This window comes from Stigmatopora nigra, chromosome 9, assembly GCF_051989575.1.
Source record: "Stigmatopora nigra isolate UIUO_SnigA chromosome 9, RoL_Snig_1.1, whole genome shotgun sequence".
Taxonomy (NCBI): domain Eukaryota; kingdom Metazoa; phylum Chordata; class Actinopteri; order Syngnathiformes; family Syngnathidae; genus Stigmatopora; species Stigmatopora nigra.
This window is the reverse complement of record NC_135516.1, coordinates 1,470,445-1,497,140: the sequence shown is the minus strand read 5'-3', so window position 1 is coordinate 1,497,140 and position 26,696 is coordinate 1,470,445. Positions and strand designations below refer to the sequence as shown.

The following is a 26,696-nucleotide window of genomic DNA, read 5'->3' as shown; positions in this document are numbered from 1 at the left end:
AGCTGAAGCTTTTACCAGATGTGTTCAATATTTTATGGAGGAGGCAGGACTCATTGAGGCAGAACATTACAGGCGGTCTCAATGTATTTTTTTTTTTAACTCAGGAGTCTACAATTCAACGGTAAGTGAATTCCAACAACAATGTAGAATATTGGCCGTTATTAAACAGGTTTCAAGATGTTTAAAAAAACTAAAAAATAATGCATTATATCAGGCTTTTACAATGCATTATGCTAGTTTCATCTGATTTTCTGAACCGCTTTATCTTCACTAAGGTTGTGGGGGTGCTGGAACCTATCCCAGCCGACCGACTTCAGGCTAGAGGTGGGAGACCCAGCCAATGACAGGGCACAAGGAGACAAACAACCATTCATGCTCACACTCATACCTAGGGGCAATTTAGAGTGTCCAATCAGCCTACTATGCTTGTTTTTGGAATGTGGTAGGAAACCGGAGTACCCGGAGGAAACACACGCAGGCCCGGGGAGAAGATGCCAACTCCACACAAGTTTTGGCATGACCTGGATTTGAACCCAGGACCCTAGAGCTGTGAGGCCAGAGCGCTAACCACTCGCGTCACCAGGCTGCCCGCATTATTCATTTATGTACTGATTCAAAATCCATCTGAATTGATCTCGACACATGTATTTTTTGTTGGGAATAAACAACTTACACCTGCATTAATCATGCTTCGGTGCATGATGGTGCTATTTCTGAGCTCAAGTCCCATGTCAAATTCCATATTGAGTGCAATAGTACATCCATTCAGATATTGTTATCGGAATTAACCACGATCAAATTGAATCATGATCGTATTGCCAGGCAATCACACCTGTACAACAGTCATTTTAGAACAGTTCAGCCAGTAAAAGTGAACATACCGGTGGTCTGTTGATGAGCCAGTAAGCCTGCTCCTGGCACTCAAGTACGAGACGGTCAGCCTTCCGTCTTTGTTTGGACGCCCTAAACAACATATAACTTGCTGTGAGGTTTTGTGTGGATGTGTTGCTTTCAATGATTATTTCATTATTGTATTGTATATGTACCTGAGCTGCTCTCTGGCTTGCGTCACCACAAAGTCCCAAGTGTGATTTATCCTCTTGTTCAATAGACTGTATCTCTCCTGTAATGATTGTTGTGAATATTAAATACTAACAATACTAAGAGAAAAGCGGTTCTTATAATAAGGTGCATAACAATGGTCGATATATAAACAGCATTTAATTATTAAATATAAACACTGGAGCTCTCTAGACACTAAAACCGAGCCCAGGGGAGTGAGTTCCTGGCAAAATATACTTTTAACGCCTGTACTCGACCCAATTGCAATGAATCATTTTGTCCACCAGATAGAAGAGTTCTGCCGATTAGGTACAAAAAATACAAATACAATTCAAACTATGTAAAAAAATTACAAATACAATACAAACTTAAAAATTATGTACAAAGGGAATTCACAGATGGTGTTTTTATTCAAGCAGTAAAAATAACTGCAAATTATGTACAAAGGGAATTCACAGATGGCAGTTTTTATTAAAAGAGTAAAACTTACAAACTATGCGCAATGGCTTGTAGGTACTGTACTTTGTTTGTAAATTTATCCAGGTTTTAATTGACATTCGTGATCTTTTTCAACCGTTCATTAATAGCTGCGTATGACTTTTTGATTTCTCTGGGCATAATTCCGCCATGGACCTGTTCTATTCGTATTTCCCAATCATTTTGCTCTAATTTGAGTTTTTTTATAAGGTGAGATAAATTTGGATGGACGACTGACACTCTAAATTGAAATGCCAACCTTCAACAGAATTATTAGTGCGTGTTATTCCCAGCATTGTCTTTTCTCTAACATTCCATAAGGGGATAGCAAAACTGTGGACGGCGTCGCTCGCCTTCCCCTTATAACTATTCCTAGCCATGTAGACTCAAAGTACGTGAGAAATTTTGCTAGGCCTTCTTCTGTTCTATCATCCAGTGAAGCCATTAATTCACTAATTGCTTCTATGACATCGTCCTTTGGAACAAACGCCAGGGCTGAAAGTTTTTTTTTTTACATAAGTATTCACTGGGTCACTATACCAATTTTGTAGGCCACATGCCTGAATTTTTGTCCAAGGCATTGACCGAAATGAAAAAGCATCCAGATGTGTGAGAGTTTGGAAAACGCTTTTGGATACTACTTATTGCAGCCGTATAGTTATAGAACTAGGCTCCATAACACAGACTTTTTTTAATCTTGGAAAATAGCATATCATATGTTCTTTGAGTTTTAGATTTTGTGATACAGTATACCAGTGGAACAGTACGATTTTCTCCAAGGAAAGCATGGATGGTATATAGTTGATGGTTGGCAGGTGCACTATCGAACGTACCGTCACAAAACCAGTGCGTACTTTTTGCCAATAAATCGAGATTGGTGTCAGTTGCCATTAAAAGGAAATCTACCTCTCCGACGAAAACAAATCTTTCCCCTCTTAACGAAACCCTTAGTTCCTCTGTTATTTTGTTGCCATTTGTGGATGCCCTTTGCCTTCTAATCATTCTGGCAAGAGTTTCCTTTTTGGGAAGAAATCCACTTGACACTAAGGGAAAATTAGATATGCACCTCTGTATTATACCAATCTCTTCGGTATTGGAGGCTCATTCCTTCATGATCTGTACTGTCCTGAGAACAATCCCTCTGATCACGGATGACTGTGAAAACCTGGATTGATGTACAAAGTACAGTACCTACAAGCCATTGCGTGTAATTGGTACGTTTTACCGTTTTAATAACAACTGCCATCGGTGAATTCCTTTTGTGCATATTTTTTAAGTTTGTATTGCATTTGTAATGTTTGTACATAATTTACGAGTTTTTTACTGCTTGAATAAAAACACCATCTGTGAATTCCCTTGGTACATAATTTTTAAGTTGGTATTTTATTTATAATTTTTTTACATGGTATTCCGTGTCTAAAGAGCTCCAGTATTTGTACTTAATCATTAAATGCTGTTTTCAGCTTTGTTTAAAAACATTTTTGTGCATTTTTGCCCAGTACGCCATTGACGCCCATCGCTGTCTTTTAGCGGGGAAATCGCTCCCTTGGCCCTGCTGTAGTGTCTGAAATGCTCCAGTATTTGTATTTCATCATTAAATGCTTTTCGACTGGATTAAAACCCACTGCTGTCTTTTCAAACTCATCCTACAGTCCCCTCGGTTCTAGTGTCTAAAGAGCTCCAGTATTTGTATTTCATCATTAAATGCTCTTTTCGGACGGATTTAAACCCAAACCCATTGCTGTCTTTTCAAACTCATCCTCCAAACTGACTAGAGCAATAGCATCTGCACCTCAGTCAATTGATTTTTACTATAATTTGGACAAAGCCGGCGGCGGGCCGAGGTTGAGCCGAGGTTGATAAACATGTACACACACGATCCAGGGGCAGGGCGAGCGTCCGAATCCCGCGCCGGCGAAACCTCCGCCGCGCAAACCTCCGGACGCCTAAACCTCCGGTTGGCGAACTATCCTGACACCCAAACCTCCGGGCGGCGAGCTGTCCGGGCCCCGAACGTCAGTCGCTCAAACATCTTTTGGCAATTCGACCGGCCACAATTTCAACTCATTGTTGGTATAAAATACACCTGTCAACAACCTTGGCCTCCCACACTCCAAACTCCACTTTGGACCAAAGAGCTGCACTAGGCCGGGAAGACTGAATCTGCAATAGGTAAAACGCTTGATGTAAAAGAAATCAACTGTGGGAGCAATTATTAGAAAATGGAAGACGTACAAGTCCACTGATAATCTCCCTCGACCTGGGGCTCCATGCAAGATCTCACCCCCTGGCGTCAGAATGATAACAAGAACGGTGAGCAAAGATCCCAGAGCCACACAAGGCGGCCTAGTTAATGACCTACAGAGAGCTGAGACCACAGTAACAAAGGCTACCATCAGTAACACAATGCGCCGCCGGGGACTCAAATCATGCACTGCCAGAGTGTTCCCCTGCTGAAGCTAGTACACATCCAGGATTGGAAGAATATGTTATGGTCAAATGAAACAAAATCTAACTTTTTGGTAAAAACAGGTTCTCCTGTTTGGAGGAGAAAGAATACTTGCATCCAAAGAACACCATACCCACTGTGAAGCATGGGGGTGTAAACATAATGCTTTGGGGCTGTTTTTCTGCAAAGGGACCAGGACGACTGGTCTGTATAAAGGAAAGAATGAATGGGGCCACGTATCAAGAGATTTTGAGTGAAAAAAAGCCATGCAGAGAGTGAACAACACAGCCCAGAAGATCATCGGCTACTCTCTGCCCTCACTGGATGACATTGCCAGCCCTCGGTACCTCAGCAGGGACCCAAACCACCCTGGTCACAACCTGTTCCAGCTTCTGCCCTCTGGCAGAAAATACAGATCTCACAAAACATGGACAAATTGATTTAGGGAGTTTTTATTCCCACAGCCAACAGGACTCTGAACTTTCATTAGCTGCTTTGGCCTTTTTAATGCCTCTTCAGCTCTGCTCTGGCAGTGCTCTATTGTACCTTGTACCCTGACCTGAAGGCAGTGTTACGGGATTTGATGAGTGCCTGTGTCTCACTGGTCATCCAGGGTTTTGGTTAGGAAAAACCTGTATCCGTTTATTAACAGTGACGTTGTCCTTGAAATTTTTGATGTATGAAAGTACACTGTCCGTGTAGTCCAGGAGGTTGTCGTGTTCGAAAAGTTCCCTGTTGGTGCGGGAAAAACAGTCCTGCAGCTGAGAAAGGGCGTCCTCGGGCCATGTTTTTATTATCTTTATTTGTGGCCTTGTTAGCGTCCAGAGTGGGGTGTATGCGGGGGTGAGGGACAGGCAGAGATGGTCTGATCCAGAAAGGTGAGGCAGGGGTTTGGCTCTATAAGCATGTTTGATATTAGAATAAAGGTGCAGTTGAGGGTTGTAGATCAGATTTTTTTACAAGTTGGACCAACTGTATTTACTCGCATATAAGCCGGCCACCCGGATCGGCTGCACCCTGAAAATTTCCTTACATTTTTAAGATTTTACAATTTCTCGCGTATAAATCGCCCCACTGATTCCCAAATGTCTCCTCTATATTTATGGTTTTAATAGGCCATACAAATGTGTTACTTAGGAGGAAAAATCTTTAAAAAAATCATCACAAGTAGTATTTCTGAGATACTGTATGAATCAAAAGCACATTATTAGCTTCAATATCATCAGGAAGTTAATATGCCCGTCTTTGTAAATTCAAAATAGCAAATTATTCAATTTGAAAAAAGAAATATGTCTATCTTGATGAGAACTGGATGCTTTTTCATTACAGAAATTATAATTTTCTTACCAGTCTAAGATGTTGCCATGTTGCTTCTAATGTCAAAATATATTAATTCTTTTGATGGTTCATATTACCAGAGCTGCCAACTAGTCCAGAAGTTTACTACTTCAACTACTCCAACTGGACATATTGACTACATTTAGCGGCTAGCCTAACTTACATTAGCAGCTAGCATAAAATACACTAATGGTTAGCGTAACATACACTAGCGGCTAGCATAACATAGGTACGCTAGGGTCATGCTAGAGACCTTTCTGAAAAAGCGCCCAAAGTACTGACAAAAAAACAGTAAAGATGCCCGAAAGTGAAATTGGGCCCTAACGAACGGTGCGTTTTATAGAGTAAAGTACAGAAAACTGATTTAGGCTCTAATCCAACTGTTTGCAAAAGCAGAACATAGTTTATATTGTCCAAACCTATCTTCTATCTTAATGGAATTGTTGATTTACTTTTCCAATTATGATACAAAGTTGTGCTTCTGAAATACAATTGCATAAACCAATGTATATATCTTACCTTTTCATATTCCATCAATTGTCCTTGTTTTCTGATGTTATTTTTCGCCAAGTAGATTGCTGATGGCAAGATAAGACAAATGAAAGGTAATACTGACAAAAAAGTGACCAAAAATGTATCATTACATAATTAAAATCATGCAAAGAATACCTTGCTATGAGCATAATTTTATATATCATGAAAATTATAGCACCATGGTAATCATATAGCAGAATAGTTTTAATGTGGCTTTACTCATCTCTCATTTTTTGAACCACTTCTTCCTCATCAGGGTCGCGGGGGGTGCAAGAGCTAATCGCAGCTGTCTCCGGGCGAGAGGCAGGGGACACCCTGAATCAGTGGCCAGCGGAACGCAGGGCACAAGGAGACAGACAACCATGTACACACATACCCATACCTTGGGGCAATTTAGAGTGTCCGATCAGCCTACCATGCATGTTTTTGGAATGTGGGAGGGAACCAGAGTATGCAGAGGAAACCCATGCAGGGCTGGGGAGAAGATGCAAACTCCATACAGATGGACGTGACCTGGATTAGAACCCAGGACCCCAGGATTGTGAGGCCAACACGCTAACCCCTCGCTCCACCGGGCAACATGTGATTATTTATCTGTACTATTTATTGATTTTCTGTGTCTGCTTGTTTGTTGTTGCGTCCATAGATCCAGCTAGTGGTGCGACTTGGCGCTGAAAGTCTCCAAAAAAACATGAAACTCATCCTGGACTTTAGACAGAACAAGCCTGCTTTACTCTGCTGACCTCTCTTGGACTACTTATTTATTGATGAATAATTTGTCTGTCTGTTGTTAATCGTGGACTATGTGGTGAAAGCTTTAAACCTCATTATTCTTGTGTAATGACAAAAAAGCATTGAATTCAATTACATTTGATAAAACTGTTGCTTTAACCAATCAGATTTCTAGTTCACGATACCAAAGCTTTCTCGCAGGTGTAGGGAAACATCAGTTTGCACAAACTATGAATTGCAAGTGATAAAGTGTACTAGCCAGAGCTAAAAGAATAAAACTAGCGAGCTGCACAAGCAAATACAATTATACATCTACTTACAAATGTGGGAAATTTACAGGTTGCAAAACGTTTTAAATGCAAATGAGTGCCTCGAGATGAGAAAAATATCCAGGTTACGAAAACCCCCAAAAAGGACATGCATTCGTTATCTGTTATTTTATTTTGAAAATATTGTCACGGATGCATTGATTAATCTAAGAAATAATGGAGATCTCTGACAAACTTTCTGTCTTCGTAGAAAAAAAAACATCATTCAGAAAAAGTGTTCACGAGTCCTGCGATCGCCCAAGTTTGATGACGTTTTTCTACTGCATTATACAAACATTATTAAAAGTCATCAAAGGCAATCATCTTTGGATATTGTTTTCAAAATGTCCGCCAACCAGCACGGCAGACGGGCAAGTGAAATCCAAACTGTTAAGAAACAGTACCGACCAGTGGCAGTCCGTGCATTTTCTCGTAGCGCCTTCAACGGGTAAAACACACTTCCTAGCAGCATTTAATGATTAAATACAAATACTGGAGCTTTTCAGACATTACAACCGGGCCGAGGGTGATTTTCACGGGAAAAGGCGGCGATGGACGTCAATGGCGAAACGGCAAAAATTGCACTAAATTTGGGGTTAAAATCCACTTCCTGACAGCATTTAGCGGAAGGGAACAAGTACAGCCTCTTCGTGGCCCCTTCCATTCAACCAGACCTCTGGGCGAATGTGCTTCGTCAGGCGCGCACCCCACGACTCGGACCATCGGCCCGGTCAGGGAGCTGGCGCCACCGAGACCCTGGAGTCTCCCCCCCTCCCCTTTTTGAGATGGGGGGCCTGGTATCCGGCACTGGCCTCCCGCCTCCTCCTCCTTGCCGGAGATGTCGAAACGAACCCGGGACCTGACGGAGATTGCCACCACTGCCACCGTCCGATCTGTCGCGGCCAACCTCCGCTCCATTGCTCCGCCCCTACCTGCCCCGCCCTATGCCACAAACAGTCGGCCTGCAGCGGCCTCTCCCGGCGGTTGCAGACCGGCCCTTGGAGGTGCGTGGCCCACGGAGGCCAACCTCCCGGCCCTTCCCCTTCGGGAGGGCGGATTTGTTGCTTCTGCAAAAAGGCATTCAAGACTGGGATCCGCTTCCTTGCATGCGCGGAAACCAGTTGTGGAGCGATGACCCACCGCGGAAGGCGCTGCCGTGGAGACACCCCCGAGGCATCCCCATGGAGATGCCCACTGCACAGGCCCCGAATCGAGACAGTCGCCGGCCGCGTTGCGGCCGGCCTTGCAGTTCAACCCCTGTCTGACTCCCAGCACAAAGTGAAATGCACCGGCTGCCAGCGTACTATCGCCAAGACGACCCAGCCCCTCACCTGTCGAGTCTGCAGAGCCCCCTACCACCGGTCCTGCTCAGGCACTACCCGTGATGCTGCGGCAACTATGAGGCCATCTGACACCTGGTCCTGCCCACAATGTGCCACCACCCCGACACCGGTTACTGAGTTTTGGAACCAACACGCCCCCGCTGCTGACCAACCGCCTCTCCCGCTTCACGACCCTGTTGAAGGAGGTGGGGAAGCGCGTCGTTGGCAAATCCCGGAGGCAAGACGAGCAATACCTGGATGTCGGCTGACGTGAGATCTGCTATCAAAGACCGCAATCGCCTACGCCGCTCCATAAGCACCCACAGAGAAGACTGGCTGGCCGCTTGCAGGAAAGTGAACTCACTCACCCAGTCGGCCAAGGAAGCAAAGTGGGCTGCCCTATTGGAGGAGCTGGAGTTCAACCCGGACACCAGCAAAACCTGGCGTTTGATCCGCTCTCTCAGCGGATCACCCGATAACTGCGCGCTCACTGAGTCCTTGCAACACAACGGCCACCTCTACACCACCAATGTGGGGAAAGCCGATGTTTTTGCAAAGCACTATGCCGCAGTGTGCAGACTCTCCTTCTCCAAAGAAGAACGACACCGCATCCGAGAAGCGAAGCAACGGCTGGATGCCCCATCAGCTGACGGCGAGAGCTGCGCGGGTTTCAGCGAGCGGGAGCTCAAAACTGCGATCCATCAGATGCGACCGACGGGCGCCCCAGGCCCGGACGATATCCCCCCATCCTTCATCAAGGCGCTGGGACCTGCGGCCAGGCGGGAACTCCTGGGAATCTTCAATGAATCCTTCAGATCCGGTTCCTGCCCGCAGGCATGGAGAGAGGCAACCATCCTACCTCTCAGGAAGACTGGCAAACCTGCCAGTGACATCTCTTCCTATCGTCCAATCAGCCTGACCTCGTGCGTGGTGAAGACCCTCGAGAGAATCATCCACAACCGAGTGTACTACGAGGCAGAAACCGGAGGTTGGATCTGCAGAGAGCAGGCGGGCTTCCGCAAACTGAGGAGCTGCGAAGACCAGATCCTCCACGTCACGCAGACCATTAGCGACGGGTTCCAACGGAAAAAAACGCTCCGCGGAGTGATGGCCCTGCTGGACTACAGCAAAGCCTACGACCGTGTCTGGAAGGAGGATCTCCTCCTGACGGCGCTGGACGTAGGCATGCCAGCCCAAACTGCCCGGTGGTTAAAGAGCTTCCTCTCCGACCGCCGAGCCAGGGTCCTAATAAACGGGGAGCGGGGAAAGTCCGTTCCACTGCGCCAAGGTCTCCCCCAAGGCTCTGTCCTTGCACCCCTCCTCTTCATGTTATACATCAACAACCTCCGAAGAGTCATCCCAGCAGGGGTCGACATCGCGCTTTATGCCGACGATGTTGCCCTGCTGGCACAGAGTACACGCAAGGAAGACGCTGAGGCGGCGATCCAGAACGCAGTCGGAGCTGTCTGCGAGTGGAGCTGCAAAAAGAAGATGAAGTTGAACGCCTCGAAGAGTGAGGTCACTTTCTTCCCAACCGACCCAAGGGAGGCTTCCTGGACCCCGTCCGTCACTGTGGGAACAACGAGCCTGCGCTTCAACCCCACCCCCAAATTCCTTGGGGTAAAGCTCGACAGGTGCCTGAGTTTCGGGCCACACGTGAAGGCCGTCACCAAGACAGTGGCTTCCCGAAACCGCATCCTTGCCTCTCTGACCACAAAAGACTGGGGCTGGCAGAAAAACAGCCTACGCTCTGTCCACCTCGCCCTTCAGCGGAGCGTCATGGACTATGCCGCCCCAGCATGGCAACCCTTCCTGTCGCGGTCCCGACTCGACGACCTTGGTCGCGCCCAGAACAGTGCCCTGCGCATCGTGACCGGCCAACTGAGGACTACACCAGTCGAGGCGCTGCAGCTAGAAGCGGGCGTATGCTCCTACTCCTCGCGAGTAAACCAACTAGCAGCCATCTCCTTTGAAAAAGCCCTCCGCCTTCCTCCTGATCACCCTCGGCACGAACTTGCTACTAAGACAGTCGTGCACCGTCTCCAGCGTTCCAGCTGGCGCAAGACCGCGTCGGGAATTATGTCCGCCCTCCCCCCCGCCCTGTCCAACCAACGAGAGGTCCTCCCGCCCCCCATCGAGTGCCCATGGGTGAACGACACCGACCTCTGGACGGTCTCTGCAACCCTTGGGAGTGCCACAAAACTCGATCCCCTGCCAGTCCTTCGGGAACGTGCCATCTCCGCCATCCGTGCAGTCGCACCAGAGGTCACCATCTACACCGACGGCTCTGCTACCGATGGAACAAGGGCCGGCGGGGTGGCAATGATCGTCACCACTGGAGATCCGGCAGACCCAATCACCACGCACTCAAAGCCGATGCGTGGGGCCCCTTTCACGTCCTCCTTCGAGGAAGAGAAGGCGGCCATGACAATGGCCCTGCAATGGCTAACTGACACGAACATAGCTGGTGACGTCGCAGTGTGCTCGGACAGTCAATCACTACTGACTGCCATCGCCAGCCACTCGGCTGACACCGGCGAAATCCGTCGTCTGCTAAACCAGCGCAGGGCTCAGACAGCCCTCCTGTGGACCCCAGGTCACTGCGGGTTGCCTGGGAACGAGATGGCAGACGCCCTAGCGAAGGAAGCCGCCTCCTCCAAGGTCGATGAGCCACGACCAATCTCATTCGCCCCAGCCAAGGCAGCCATCAGACGACTAATTCGCGACAATCCACCTAGACCGGATCATCGCGCAGCGGTCGTCTACCCAAAATATAACTGCCGCCTAGACTGTGCGCGCGTGAAGAACCGGAGCGACGCGGTTCCCATCGCCCGCCTCCGCTCGGGCCACCACCCAAGCCTGAGAGCCTACCGTCACCTTCTCAACCCCACCTTCGACCCAACCTGCCCCCTCTGCCGGGAAGAGATGCAAGATCTCGAACATTGGCTCCAGCGTTGCCCCGGCCTTTCTTCCCTCCGCCTACAGATCTTCGGTGTCGCCTCACCCCCCCTGGACATGCTGGTGACTGAGCCGTCGAAGGTGCTAGCGCTAGCCAGGCGTACCCTATGTTAGGGCCACCTGGGCGCTGCCTCTACAACAACAACAACAACAACAACAACAGCATTTAGCGATTAAATACAAACACTGGAGCTTTTCAGATATCAAAACCGGGCCCACAATTGAAATATTATTTAGGAATATAGCTTTATTTTACTCACCAAAAATCCTTTTTAACTGTACACAATATCCATCTGCCTTTCTTTCTTCCTTCTTTTCTATCGTCAAAGAAACTAATGCTGAAAGTCGAGCCTGTTCTGTCGTATTTCTGGCATAGTCCGTCTTGAAAATGGCTATAAACCAACACAACAATATATACGCTTGTGCAGCTCGCTACAGATACACTTTGGTAGCTCTGGCGAATCACTAGCCAATCATAGTTGGTGAAAGCGATGACGTATCCATAGGCCCGCAACAAGGCATTGTTCTGCAGAGCCTGCAGAACTGATTGTGAAGGCCTTGAGGCAGATTTCTGACCCTGGCAACGAATAATGGCTGAAATGTGATTGGTTAAATGCTTCAACTTGAAAACACACATCTGGAAGCAGTGCAACCAGAGGGAAAAGCAATGAAAGGAAGCTAACAGACAATTTGGAATTATTTAATATTTAAGTATTGATGGACAAAGTATAATTTATGATTCAGATATTTCTTAGGCCAGCAGAGAAGGACTTGAAGGCCCTGGTACCGACTAATAAAACGGGTGAAATCTAAAATTCTAAAGAAATCAGAAAACATTAATGTTTGTTGTTGATTAATGTTGTTGTTTGAGGTCTTAATGTTGCATTTATGAAACGTGTGTTTATGTGTATATGTGGTTGTTAATGTCTTCTTAGGGTTTGAGGTGGATGTCTGTGTTTGATTTTCTCCTGTGTCCCCGACCCACCGGGCTTAACTTGCTCTGCGCCCCCCGGGCACTATAGGCAATATCCAAACACACACACACACACACAACTCCGTGTTTTAATGTGTTTCTACATGGAAACATTTTGTAAGCTTTTAAGACATTTACAAATTATTTTCTTATAATTTTCTCTCATTATGGTCTGTTTCCTCACATCGTTCATACAAAATTGGGACACTGTAACCAATTTGAAAGGGTTTAGTTGGTAGTTGTGTGAGGACTATGGAACAGATTATAGGATTTACATGTAGAGTACACCTCTCCTTCCGAAATTCTAAAGTTACAAAAAAGTTCCGGTACCAATTAATTTCGTAAGTAGAGTCATGATTCTATATTGTTGTGTTGTTTTAATAGCTGTTTTATCAACCCACATGCAGCCCACATGCAGCCTTTTTGTGATTTGACGTCAACATTATGAATAGAAATATTTCTTAAAATCACATGTATTCTTTCATTGCCTTAAATTCAATGTGTACGACTAAGTAGGATTTTTTTTAGTTTGAGTCAGGACGTCTGGGGAATTTACGAGCCATCCATTCATCCACGCATCCACCCATCAATATTTAGGGGCAATTTAGTGTTCAAGACTCAACTGCATATTTTTGGGATGCGAGAGGAAACCGGAGTACAAAAAGAACTTGCAATTTCCGCACAGGTAGCTCCGGACCTGGGATCGACCCTTCGATCTGAAAACACACGACCCACTCTCACACCGGGGCGCCAGTTTCGAACAATAAAGAACATTTTATGCAAAGAGCAACCCTGCATTTGAGTCCCGTCCCAGTCTACCCGTGACTTTAGTGTATTTCACAATTGGAAGGTTGTGTATTCCCCACACAGAAGATCATAAGTACACCTCAGCCAGAAATGGATACTGCCAAATGTGTGTGGGATGCTTTGTGCGAGCATGTGTCACACCTTGATAGGGTTCTCATAATTATTTACTGTTTTACTTTGAATGTGTTGCCATTCAGAATTCAGAGCACTCGCCCTTCCTCATGAAATCCCAATCACCGAATGTTTTTGTGTCTCACAAACTGCTGCTCGAGTGACTTTGTCTTGTCTTCTGTCTACTGATGTGTCACCCAAACCATCACTTTGTTACCTATAATTTCAAGCTTAAATTACCATAATCTATTTCAGAGGCTGGCCATTGAGTACTCGTCCAGAAGTAGGGCGTCTGAAAAAGAGTTTGTTTGTAGTTTTAATAACCAATTAAAGTCACTGAACTATGTTTTATTCAAACGAATCCATGTTTTGTTTGACGAAATGAGCATACAGTTAAAGAAAAAAATACCTGGAAGCGGTAGGGTGAATCATCAGGACGCAGCACTGGCGACCAGGGCTCCTTGAGTGGGTAAATATAGCCAAACCTCAGCAGCATGCCTCCAAGATGCAGACACTCTGGAGGATTAACAAATAAAAGTATGCCTTTGCTGATTTTTTTTTCAATATTAGCCCTCAAGTTATAAAAAAATAATCCATGTAAACTTTTCAGGGATAATCATTAGCCTATTTGACACTAACAAACATGCTAATCACACCATCACATCAATAAGAATGATGTTCTCCATATCTTATCCCCTCATATTTGAGTTTTAGCCAAAACGTTGTCTTGCGTTTTGCCTTCTGATAGAAATACTGCAACACTAACCCATGATACAACTGTCGTTTTGCATCAAATGCGTTTTTTTTTTAAATTATTTAAATGTTTTAGAAAAATCGATTCCCCCATAGATCGCATTATCTAATCTCATTTTCTGAACACCTTTATCCACTTTAGGATCACAGGGGGTGCTGGAGCCAATTCCTGCTGTCTCGTGGCCAGAGGCATGGGACACCGTGAATCGGTGGCCAGCCGATCGCCCTGCACAAGGAGACGGACAACCATGCACTCTCCATACCTAGGGGAAATTCAGAGTGTCCAATCAGCCGACCATGCTGGAAAAAAACGACGCCAGCCCAGGGAGAACATGCAAACTCTACACAGATGGACATGACCTGAATTTGAACCCAGAACCTCAGAGCTGTGAGGCCAACGCGCTAATCACTCCACCAAGGCCGCATGGATCGCAATATTACACACTATATATAAACGCCTATTGGTACGTTCTGGAAAACATCCGCCTAAACCAGGTTTGGGAACCTTTTTGACCAACAGAGACATAATATATTCATATTTTAAAGGTAATTATTTGAGAGATTGCTTTCTCCCTAATATTGGACATAATGAACAATCACCAGAATCAAACATCAAAGGTGCATACAAAGTCATACCGTGCTCACACTTTGAACAGTCAGATGACGTATCTGTGTTCTTGGCTCATCTTACACTACCTTTAGTCGACAAACATAGACACAAAGGCAAACCAATGTCACATGGCCTGATGACGCCGTTACCCGACTTAATAACTTCTTTGAACAGACAATGGGAAACTTTCCACCATGAGGACCTGGGAACATTCACAGACAATACTGTCTTACATCAAGTTCTGGATGCTACGGTCACAGTGGAGAAGACCATACAATACCCAAAACGGAAACTGTAATTTGGATTTCCATCATCCAAATCAAGTTCCGACTTTCGATCGAATTCAAATGAAGGTTATAGATGTATTTCATATGTCCTGAGTTTCTCCTTTTTAAATCAATAATTGCAATTTTTCTAATATTTTTCTTTCTTTTGTGTTCTTAGTAAAAAAAATAATTTGTAAAATCTATAATTAAATGGTTTAAAAATATTTAGTTTTCCGCTTCAATAATGAACAGAATAAATAAATCATTGTTTCCTTTTGAAATGAAAAACAAATTATTAAAAGAAATTACCTTACTAAGTGTTGGGTTTATTCTGTGTTACTATTATGCATATATGTGTAGTAATTTATTTCTTTGTTAAATCATTAAAAGTCTTTCTATTGTTTGGCTCCAGGTCATAAACTGCCACCTAGTCCACTCGCACATGTTCTTCTCCAAGGATTGTTGACGCTACATCTCACCCAGTATCGGGCTGTGAGGGTGGTTGATCGGGCAAGGACTCGGGATATTTTCCATTTCCATAACAAATATGTTGTTTCTGCCACGTCCATAACACTCGTGACGCACTTCGGGCTTCTTTATGTAATTGTTATATTATTGTTAGGTCAAATGAAGGCGTGATTGTTTTTGTTTTAATGCCTTAAAGCTGTACGCAAAATACTGTTTTAGAGGATACTTTGGAAGATCTCCCCTCTTAAGGTTACTTATCTGTGATCCAATCTATTTAATTAAATGTCAATAATTGAATAAGATGTCTGCCTGCAGTTATTGATTATTACAAAGGGTAATTATTAATGAACCTATCACTAAGAAAAGACAGCTCAAATAGGCATTGCTTTATATCTATATAAACTGAATATTTTGGGCTTTTGCTCCATTTCTTTTAATCAAATTTGTAAAAAAAAAATCTAAATATTATGTCTAAAATGGTCCGGCCCACATGCTATCGAATTGATGTCAATGCGGCCTGCGAACCAACCAGAGTTTGACACCTGAAGAGCAGAGTTGGGAACCTCCGGCTTGCAATTCTCTTTTGACGATTGCATATAGCTTGCAGATAAAACAAAATATCCTTACTTGTTGAATCTATCCATCGATTTTTTGCTGTTCGTGTCCTGTTCAGGGCTGCAGTTTGCTGCAGGAGCAATCGTCCATTAAATTTAATTGGATGATTCTGTCCCACATTGGCCGTTGCTGGGAAAACAGGTAAGCACCCCCTTTTGAGTCAGTCTTCTCGGGTCATTAGCTCAAAGCTAACCCTTCGACAAAGAAGATGGCGAAAAGAAAAAAATGGAGTATCGTATATTCAGAATAAATGAACCATTTTTTGGAGGGAGCATGGTCTGCAGTGTGTCTAATTTCCCATAATTGACTGGTACCATTGATGAAATGGTCGAATGTAAAGCAGCACGTTGACACGCGCCATACTACCTTTCCATCAAAATACCCTGCGGTAGACAGAAAGTGTGCCAAGAGCTACTGAGCAGGGTGCAAGCTCGCCAGCCGCAACTACGCGTACGAATCTGGCAAGGTGATTATAGTTCCACTAGCTTCGCTGGATCAATAGTCATCAGGACTCTGAACCTGCAGCAACACGAGACGTGACGACAACACAAATCCCTTCTATGAAATTAAGTCGCAGTGAAGTAACAGGAAGTTCGTTTGGCGTGGATCTGGCTTCTACAGGCTGACTGAGGGAGGGTAAGTAAGAAGACTGTAAGAGGTAAGTGATCCATCTTATTTTTGTTGGCATCGGTGAGGACACTTGCAGTCGACGGATTGATGGCGCTCAAGGAGGCGGAGAGCTAACAAGTATGAATATGTCATAAATGGGTCTTGCCTGGGAAGACGAACTTGTGGAGAAGCACTATACAATTTCGTCATACGCTGCTGAGGGTATGATGACTACTAGGCTTTTTGTCAAGTCAATGATGACGACAATGCCTATGTCTGATTTTCATGTATATATATGTATGTATGTATATATATATATATATATATATATATATATATATATATATATATATATATATATATATATATATATATATATATATATATATATATATATATATATATATATATATATATATATATATATATATATATATATATATATATATATATATATATATACACACATAAACATAGACAGAGGCAGACATAGACATATTTATATATAAGCACATGTATACATAACATACACATCGATGTACATACATACGGTAGGTCCTAAAACACAGCCATTTTTTTTAAAGAGCCTGACAGCTGATGGGAAGAAGGATCTGCGAAAGCGCTCCTTCCTCCAATGAGGGTGCAGCAGTCTTTTGCTGAAAGAGCTTCGAAGGGACTCCACAGACTCATGCGAGGGGTGGGAGGTGCTGTCCATGATGGACATCATCCTGGTCAGCATCCTCCGCTCTCCCACTTCCTCCACAGAGTCCAAAGGACAGCCCAGAACAGAGCTGGCCCTCCTGATCACCTTATTCAGCCTGTTCCTGTCCCTCTCGGTGCTCCTGCATCCCCAACAGACCACCGCATAAAACACTGTAAATGCCACCACAGTGTCGTAGAACGTCCTCAGCAGTGTCCTTCACACTCCAAAGGACCGTAGACTCCTCAATAGGTAGAGGCGGCTCTGGCCCCTTTTGTACATGGCATCTATGTTTGTCGACCAGTCTAGTTTGGTGTTGAGGTGAACACCCAGGTACTTCAAATTCTCCACGATTTCAATGTCTTTACTCTGGAGTCACCGGAGTGGTCTGTTGAGGAGTCCTTCGAAAGTCGATGACCATTTCTTTTGTCTCACTGATGTTGATGTAGAGGTGGTTTTGCCTACCCCAGTCAACAAAGGCTGTGATGACTCCCCTGTACTCCAGGTCCATCCCGTCCTTCACTCGTCCAACAATAGGTGTCGTCAGAGAACTTCTGGAGGTGGCAGGTGCCTGTATTATGTTTGAAGTCTGAGGTGTAGAGGGAGAAGAGGAGTGGGGAAAGCACTATGCTTTGTGGGGCCCCCGTGCTGCAACATGCTGCATGATGGCAAACAAAGCGGAGGAAACACAATTGAAGGACATAAATGGAGCGCCGTTCTTTTCTCTGGCTTTGAGTCAACAGACACGAACCATTTGTTGCAGTTCAGCGTGATTGCAAGATATGCTGTTAATGACAATTCCTAAATTACCCCTAGGTATGGGTGAGTGTGCATGGTTGTCCGTCTCCTTATACCCTGCAATCGGCTGGCGCCGATTTAGGGTGAATGGTGACGGCAATTTTCCAGGCGAGGGCCCCGGCGCTGACGGGAACCTGGAGGCCGAGAACGCCCAATCTTTTGGCGGGGGCCAAGACGAGGGCGAGAAACTGGAGGCCGTGGACTGCCATCCTTTTGGTGGGGTCCAAGCTGACGGCGGAAAGAGAAACCGATGGCGTAGATCAGTGCTTCTCAAATAGTGGGGCGCGCCCCCCTGGGGCGCGGTGCGATACCTGGGGGGGCGTGTGTAACCCTGGGGAACAGGATTTTACTTGGCCGTACTAGTATAAAGTGTAATTGCGCATCCACTACAGTAGCTGGCAGTGGCACTCTCATTTATTTTTTATTTCAGGCATTGATGCACTTAAAATCTTTTCTGTTACAGACTTAAAACAAGATTTAATAAAGTTATTCTTTGTAAGTTTGACTATATTTCTTTCTATTTTTCCTTTTCTTTAATGTTAATAAGGATAAAATGTTGTACTTATAACAATTTTATAAAATGATTTTATTTATAGTCACGGTGGGAAGTGGGGGGGCGCGAATAGTTTTCTTCTTGCTAGGGGGGGCCTAACAGAAAATAATTGAGAAGCACTGGCGTAGATTTAAAGGCCATGGACTGAAACCCCGACTGCGTAAACTTGGAGGTTGTGGACCGCGACTTTCACGGTGCAAACCTGGAGGCCGTGACGGGCGGCTCTCACGACATAAACCAGAAGGCCGTGGAAGGCGATTCTCATGACGTAAACCTGGAGGCCGTGGACGGCGATTCTCACGGCGTATTCGTGGAAGCCGTGGACGACGGCGTATACTTGGAGACCACGGATGCCACCCGACCACCAAGACTTGAGGATTACTTGGGATACTGTTATGTTTTGTATGGGAGTTTGGTGGAGTTGTGTGTGCTGTTTGGCTGATGTGTGTCCCTTTTTGCTCTCCTGCCTTATGTGACCAGGTGTGTTTGATTGATAATTATCCCTTGGGCGTATATTTATACATTGTGCCCTGGTATTCCTGTCGTTGGATGGAGTATTGCTTGCATTTGGTTATGTCGTCGCCCTGTTAGTGTGCATATGTTCTACCCCCTGTTAGTTTTGTTTCTTTGTTTGATTTTTACACAGTTCTAAGTTTTTTATGGCTTTTTCTGGTAATTCTTATTGAAGCCTTTAGTTTTGTGCACGTGCACTCCTTTCTCGTTTGACTTCCTGCATCTTTGATTCCGATTTCGCCGTATACCTTGGCGGATTCTTGACAATATCTCTCACTGTAAATGTTATTTTAAAAATTAGCTTTTATGCGTCTCAGAGTCAAAAAGGCTCCCGACCCCGTATAGAGGTTCACTTGCCTGACTTCGGTGCGGGTGGTAGTATGATTGTGAGTGCGTATTGTTGTCTGTCTGTGTTCCTTACGGCTGACTAATGGCCAATCTATGGTGTAGTCTGCCTTTCGCCTGAAGTCAGCTGGGTTAGGCTCCAGTAACCCCCGCACTTGCCTGACTTCGATGCAGGTGGTAGTATGATTGTGAGTGCGTATTGTTGTCTCTGTGTTCCCTACGGCTGACTGGTGACCAGTCTTTGGTGTAGTCTGCCTTTCGCCTGAAGTCGAAGCCTGGCCCAAACCTAACTACAAATACATCATGAACATTCATTACCAAATATTTATTTTCCCTACAGTGCATTCTGTAGAGAATGACGTACCACGTACAGCTATGGTACGATGGCCCCTCAGGTTTGAGTTTACATTTTAATGGATTACGTTTCAATTTTTTAAAGTGAAATTAAAGAACTGCAATAAAGAAATTAGATTTTATTTATAGTTTATTGTCCTTTTATTTTTAGGACTCAACAAATCAACAATATAAAGGAATGCACATAAGATGCCCCTTCGCCACCTGTGAATGGTTTTCCATGCTTTATCTCCCGGATTGCAACAAAACTTTGTTTGGAGATGTAATCTAAATCTTATCTGAAAATATCTTTCCGCATGAATGTTTTTGTTATTTTCTCGCTACAAAGTGAACATTCCGGCAATCTTTCCGCATTGCAATGAATGCAAATGATCCATGAAATGTTGAATCCTATGTTTTCCTCAGTTATTTTCCCTTTTACCCTCGGGATCCATGGCGTATCACACAAACACTAGTTTGTCGAAAGCAGCCACCCAGCGGGCATCTCACTTTGATGATAAAAAACGAGTATTGGAGATTATTGTCGCCACGACAGGTACTGACCACCATGCGGTCTAAGCTACGCTCAGTTGCATTGGCAATAGAAGCGCTAAACATGGTCCACTCGGACTCAATTTCCATCGCTTCTCCCTGGACATGAGAGATGCTCTGTCGGGCGTGGAAATTAAAACTCCTTGATGGTGACTCTGTTAGCCGTTATAATCAGACAATGTCTGGGTCAGCCGAGTTGGAACGGCATCTTATCCCGTCAGGGCCAACTCACCATCAGTCAGGTCCCATCCCCCCACCCAAAGACAGAGGACTACTACCCTCTAGTCTATCAGAGTGAACCACAATTTATAGAGGGCTACTACCCTATGGTCTACCAGAGTGAACCACAATTTATAGAGGGCTACTACCCTCTAGTCTACCAGAGTGAACCACAATTTGTGGTGACAAACAAGTATGCCCTCACCTGCTTGGCTTCCCGTTTATATATCTCATTTCCAGCAGGCAAAAATTGGCTTTAATTTGAATATTAAAGGCATGTTTTATTTCAAAAGGAACTTCAAAAACTTCCAGCCAGTCTTATCACTCACAGGCTTGAGAAAAATTGTGGAATTCTGCTCATGAGGACAGGGAGAAAGCTCAGAGAAGAATTTCACATACATCCGTAATTCAAGATTTATGAGGCCCTAGATACAAGGTTGAATTGCAGGACAAAGGAGCCCTGTGTTGAGAATCAATTACAAAGATTAGGCATTAAAATATAAGTATGAACACATTAATGATTTGAGTGACAATACAAACAAGATATAGTTTGAGTAATGCCAAAAGGGTTCTAAACTAGTGAAAGTATAAATTTGAATATGTAACAATTTCTTATGTTTTCAATAATATAATTTTTCCAAACTGTATCTTTTCTTGCTTTTACATGTTACAGTTCAACTTAAAACCACATTTAGATCTAAATTAGCTAATGGGAAATTTTAAATGTTTTTCAACTGGTTTTAAGATTTTGATCCAGACTGTATTTTTTATTCACAGCCACTACAATTGAAAATATTGGGTGGAATATGTGGATTTAATTACCGGGTGTCTCTTTCTTCGCTACACCAGCTAACACACCTTTTTTTTCATTCCTGGCCACTAATTTAGTTCAGGTGCAATAAAATCTCCCGTGGGCGCCTATCTCTGTAGGGGATTTTAATCAAGCACAGAGTGAGTTTCTTCTGAGGTGTTCAATCCTGTTTACTGGAAATAGCTCGCCAACAAAACTGAAATATGGCCGCTGCCATCCAGCTGGAGAGGATGTACATGATATCCTGGCAACACATACAACAATTAACAGGTTCCTGTATCCGTTAAATGCAATAACCACAACAAGGGGATGACAACTCAAAGATCCACAAATAGTATGAGGATATTTTATCAACTAATGAAGGTCAGAATTCAGCAGCAGACACATTTGTTGGATATAGATTTGGGGGTTTATGGGATCCAGAAAGCAAGCTTTCTCTCCAATAGAAATTAACCAATTTAACAGTTTTACCTTACCACATGAAATGGGGGAGTGGTAAAATGTACCATTCTAGAGTATTTCAACGGGCTCTGCGGAGTGTCTACCTTTGGTAGTTTTTGGTCCTACTAGTGAGAAGGAACAAATGCAAGTAAGGTTAAACTTACGCTGCCACTGCTTGTCATTTTGGGGTGAATGAATCTGTCATACCCTATCTCAAGAAGGATGAGGTCAACATTACGAATGTATTTTATGACATATAGTTATATAGCAAAGAGGATTGTTATGTCTCATCATAGAACCATCTTTTGTATGGAAGTCGCTTTGGCCACATAGATAGCCTACTGCCAAAAATAAGAACATAGCCTTGGATATGAATTTCATCACAAGAAATTACAGTACAATGTTTATTTTATTTAATTTTAAATATGATTTCTTCACAAATGTATTTGTTAGTACAGGAGTAGAGGAGTATTGTAATGGATGCATTAAAGAATTGTAGAGAGGCTTTCAAAGGTCCAAATATTCACCTTAATAATATAATAATATGTCAGGCTCACAGCTCTGGGGTCCTAGGTTCAAGTCAAGGTCAAATAATTCAGATTAAGAGACCGGTTCACAAACTAGGTGCTCAAGAGAATGACAGACCCATTGTCCTCAAGACTTCTAATGTTACAGGATATAACTCAAATAGGGCTTAGTCAAGAAGGTGGTACACATCACGGAAGGAAGATTTTGGACTAAGGGAAATTACTGCTTGAGATTTTACTGTTGCTACTAAATTTGAGTCAATCTGTGCATATCAACAGTTGAAAATAGATGACTTGAAAGGTGAATGCTAGTAAATGATCCAGAGACCAGGTATGAATATCCATGGATGACGGTAAAGGATGTACAATGAGGTTGGAGGGTTTGGGGTTTAAGCCTTGCCTTATATATCCATTGACCCCATTGATGCAGCCCCACTCAAGAAAAAATAGACCTCAAACTATGGGGCATGTGGGAAGACAGCTTCCTGCGGGACATCCAGACTAGGAGAAGAACTTATGCGTTGGTTTACCCAATGGTTTCAACCATTTATTTTGACTCTCTCTGAGCAGGAAATTGCCCGACAAGGCAACTTCACCGGGACTGAGCTCATATGTCGATTTTCTCATAACTCAAATGAACGTTTCCCATTTAAATGAACTAAAAAGAAAATTAATTCATTCAACCCTCTGAAAAAACACCAAAAACAGAATATTGCATTGGAAAAAAATGTTTTATTTGTTCCAATTCGCCATCTATTAACAAAGTATCAAATAACTAATGTTTTAATAGTATACTAAAATGTGTTTAATAGAAATAAAATTAGACGGATTTTGTTGAGGCTAGAGAGAGAGGGACAGAGAAGGGGGCAAGGGCGGTAGGACTTTTTGCAACGCTCGTAACATAACATAAACAAATGAACTTGGATTAGATCACACACTCAAAAATAACTTTAATCTAACCCTACACTAAATTTAATTCGAATTTTGTTTTACATTTTTAGAACTTTCTTTTGCCGGCCGGGTTGGCTTCACCCTGAGTTCCAGATGGAACCTATCGATGGTAGTTTGCTTTTGTATTCCCTTCAAAATATTCTGAAAATTATGCACAGAAATGTCCTCACAATAGTATAACGCACTTCCACTTGCCAACGAGTATATAACTCTCGTATTAATGATTGCTTTGCCATTCGCAATGACTAAGGGAGAAAAAAATTAATTAAAAAAATGCGACACTCCGCCCAGTGCTCGCAGAGACATTACAAGAGGGAGTTGCGACCAGAGAAACATTACACGGGAAAGTTGCGGGGAGAGAGACAGTGCCCATGATGTTCTTATGTGTAACCTCTCGCGTGTGCTCGTAGATCAAAATTTGTCTCGTATCTCAAGATAAATATTTGCAAGAAATTTTACTTGTATCACAAATTTGTCGTATGTCGATGTACCACTGTATATCATTTGAATTTTGCAATAGTTGTAGTGATTTTGATAACAAAACTGTAAATATTGGTGGACTTTTACTCTGCTGGGCATTAGTTGATCCTTGCAGAAAAAACCCAGTTGTCACGCAGATCATAAAAAAATAACTCATAACATAATAACACACAGAGGGAAATTGAAAAGTAGTGACATTCGAACGCAGACTGAGAGTGATTATTGTATTTATAATCTTATGAGCTCCTTACCTTTGTCACACATGTTGTATTTGTGCATGAGCCACTCAATTATGTCACGACCTGCAAAGGCACAGCAGAGAAAGGGCCATAAGAGGACAAACTCACTCATTGTACGTATAAAACGAATGCACACAATATTATCCAAAATTTATGATGCATGCACAGGGGAAAGACCTACTTCAGTCGGCAATTATATGCACCGCACCACCAACCCTCAAACACACAGGCAAACCCGAATAAACTCCTACTTGGACCCCAAAAGACACCCACCTGTCATGGCGTGGGGAATTACTGTTATAAGGAGCCTCTGGTTTCTCATCTTCATACCCATGTCAGGGTCTTGCATGGCCAGAATCATTTTCTCCATCTGGAAATTTGGACACACATACATTATATAAACATGCATTTAAGACAACATACCAAACATAAAAATTGTGGAATGCTGTATCCTTTTGTGACTTGTTTTTATTGGTGCACATTTTAAATATTAATTTTAATATTTTGATATGAAGGGGCTATTGATATCCCGAGGGTGGTGTTCGAGCATCGTTCAATTCGGACACAGAAAGTGAGAACTTTGATGGTTTTGTGGGTGATGATGACTTTAGTACATTGTAAATGGCTAAATAAAGTACAACCAAACTCAGTCTTGCTTGCATTGCCTTTAAAAAATAAAAATAAAATCCAATCATAGTTGGTGAAATCTGATTGGTTAATGCAACGGTCTTATTGACACTTGTTTAATGCAGCAGAGCCCGCAGAACTGATTGTGAAGGGCTTGAGGCAGATTTCTGACCCTGGCTAAAAAATAATGGCTAAAATGTGATTGCTTAAATGCTTCAATATGAAAACACATTATTGATGGACAAAATATTATATATGATTCAGATATTTCTAAGGCCAGCATAGAAGGCCTTGAAGGCCCGGGCGGCATACTCTATTCTAAAAGTATTATGTTGTAAATCATACATTAAATATTTCGATTTCAATTGTCATAACATTTCTCTGGCAGTCATCTAAAGTCCCACATATAACAAGTTTGCATTTAAACTTCACGTTTCATGTAGTATTTATTAGTAATGTAGTATCTTTTTAAATTGCATGTAGGGACAAATTAAAACCCGGTCGCAGCTTAAAAAACTCTTCCAACTGTACCCTTGTGAAAGGATTAATTCGTACCTTACAAAAGCAAGCCATTTGCTCCGGGTACCAGCCCCCTCTAGCCGAGGTGTTGACGGTCATCGCGCGTGCTGCTTGCCGGAGCTCTGAGTCGAAGGACCACCAATAAGTGCGAATGTGAAGTGAAGTAGTGTCGGGAACGTGCACGAAAACGTGCATGTTATCCTCCTTGACATTAGGCGCGCTCCACTTGCGATAAAAGCGGATTAGAGAACGCTAGCAACGTATTAAATATAGATAAAATGTCCGAGAAGATACTCAATACATAAATCAAATAAATAATCAACAAACAAATACCTAAATGGATTTCAATTTTTCAAGTGCATTGCGGATAATCATATTCATCCATATACATATATATATATATATATATATATATATATATATATATATATATATATATATATATATATATATATATATATATATATATATATATATATATATATATATATATATATATATATATATATATATATATATATATATATATATATATATATATATATATATATATATATATATATATATATATATATATATATATATATATATATATATATATATATATATATATATATATATATATATATATATATATATATATATATATATATATATATATATATATATATATATATATATATATATATATATATATATATATATATATATATATATATATATATATAGGGAGAGAGGGAGAGAGGGAGAGAGAGAGAAATAGACAGAGTGAGAGAGAAATAGACAGAGTGGATGTGTGCAATTTTTCTATTCTATGGTATTTAGGAAATATTGGTTCAATGGGGGATTGTTATCCATCGAATGCATATGGATTTTGGTACTCATATAAGGCAATAAAATTGATGGGTAGAAATGATTAGGCAAACCAGTGTTGTGTCCCATTGGACTTTCCGTACAACAAGGAAGTTACTGTGGGGTTGTTTAAGCGGACACTCACTAGTATCGTATCCATTCTATTATTTTACTTTGCAGATTACTCCCCGGGTAAGAGTGCATCTCAATTACACACACACACACACACACACACACACACACACACACACACACACACACACACACACACACACACACACACACACACACACACACACACACACACACACACACACACACACACACACACACACACACACACACACACACACACACACACACACACACACATATACACACGTACCTATACATATATATTTATATGTCCGAGGAAAACGCTGTCCAAGTTTGACGAATCTAAGATTTTATTGTTATTAATTCCATAACAAACATTAAAAAAATCGCTCATATCTGGATTTTCGACACACGGACATTTATACCAGGATAAGTACATGCTGACATAAAAACATTTAACATTGATTTGTCATAATATAATACATACAAGTTGATTATCCTTCAGTGTGGTTGTGGTAATGTTTGAAATATACTTTCTTAAAGCCCGCTAGGTAGCAATGTGTGACATACGACAGTCCTTGTTGCCTCGTGATGTTCTGAGTGCTGCCAAGGAGCTGCTTTACCATCTAGACATATACATAAGTAATCTGGTGCAGTCGGGGAGGCATCCTCTTCAAGTTGACATGAAAACGTTGGACCTTATTGAGGAATTCATTCTGCATGCACCTAAGGACAGAAACGCAATCGC

General features: G+C 42.8%; 2 protein-coding genes across 7 annotated transcripts in view; one reads left to right on the top strand and one right to left on the bottom strand.

Moving 5' to 3' along the window:
• Positions 1–25,236, bottom strand: part of rgs11 (regulator of G protein signaling 11) — a 50,818-nt gene extending 25,582 nt beyond the window's left edge. Inside the window, exons 1-8 of one of the 4 annotated variants that reach the window (XM_077723964.1) lie at positions 25,037–25,236; positions 24,128–24,224; positions 23,867–23,917; positions 13,481–13,587; positions 13,312–13,363; positions 5,846–5,904; positions 1,047–1,123; positions 882–963 (exon numbers count right to left, since the gene is read on the bottom strand). In XM_077723964.1, coding sequence (XP_077580090.1) covers positions 882–963; positions 1,047–1,123; positions 5,846–5,904; positions 13,312–13,363; positions 13,481–13,587; positions 23,867–23,917; positions 24,128–24,224; positions 25,037–25,195 — 684 coding nt within the window. In that variant the 5' untranslated portion in view covers positions 25,196–25,236. The remainder of the gene's footprint in view (positions 1–881; positions 964–1,046; positions 1,124–5,845; positions 5,905–13,311; positions 13,364–13,480; positions 13,588–23,866; positions 23,918–24,127; positions 24,225–25,036) is intronic. The other 3 variants (XM_077723962.1, XM_077723961.1, XM_077723963.1) reach the window with 3 other exon arrangements.
• Positions 25,237–25,777: 541 nt separating this feature from the next.
• Positions 25,778–26,696, top strand: part of ints15 (integrator complex subunit 15) — a 33,509-nt gene continuing 32,590 nt past the window's right edge. For 2 of the 3 annotated variants that reach the window (XR_013327455.1, XR_013327456.1), the window contains exons 1-2: positions 25,782–26,044; positions 26,492–26,696. The exon at positions 26,492–26,696 is cut by the window's right edge and continues 4 nt beyond it. Coding sequence is in view for 1 of the 3 variants with exons in the window: in XM_077724977.1 (XP_077581103.1) it covers positions 26,506–26,696 (191 nt within the window). In the remaining 2 variants the exon portion in view is untranslated. Of the gene's footprint in view, positions 26,045–26,491 lie in introns of all 3 variants that reach the window. The other variant, XM_077724977.1, reaches the window with a different exon arrangement.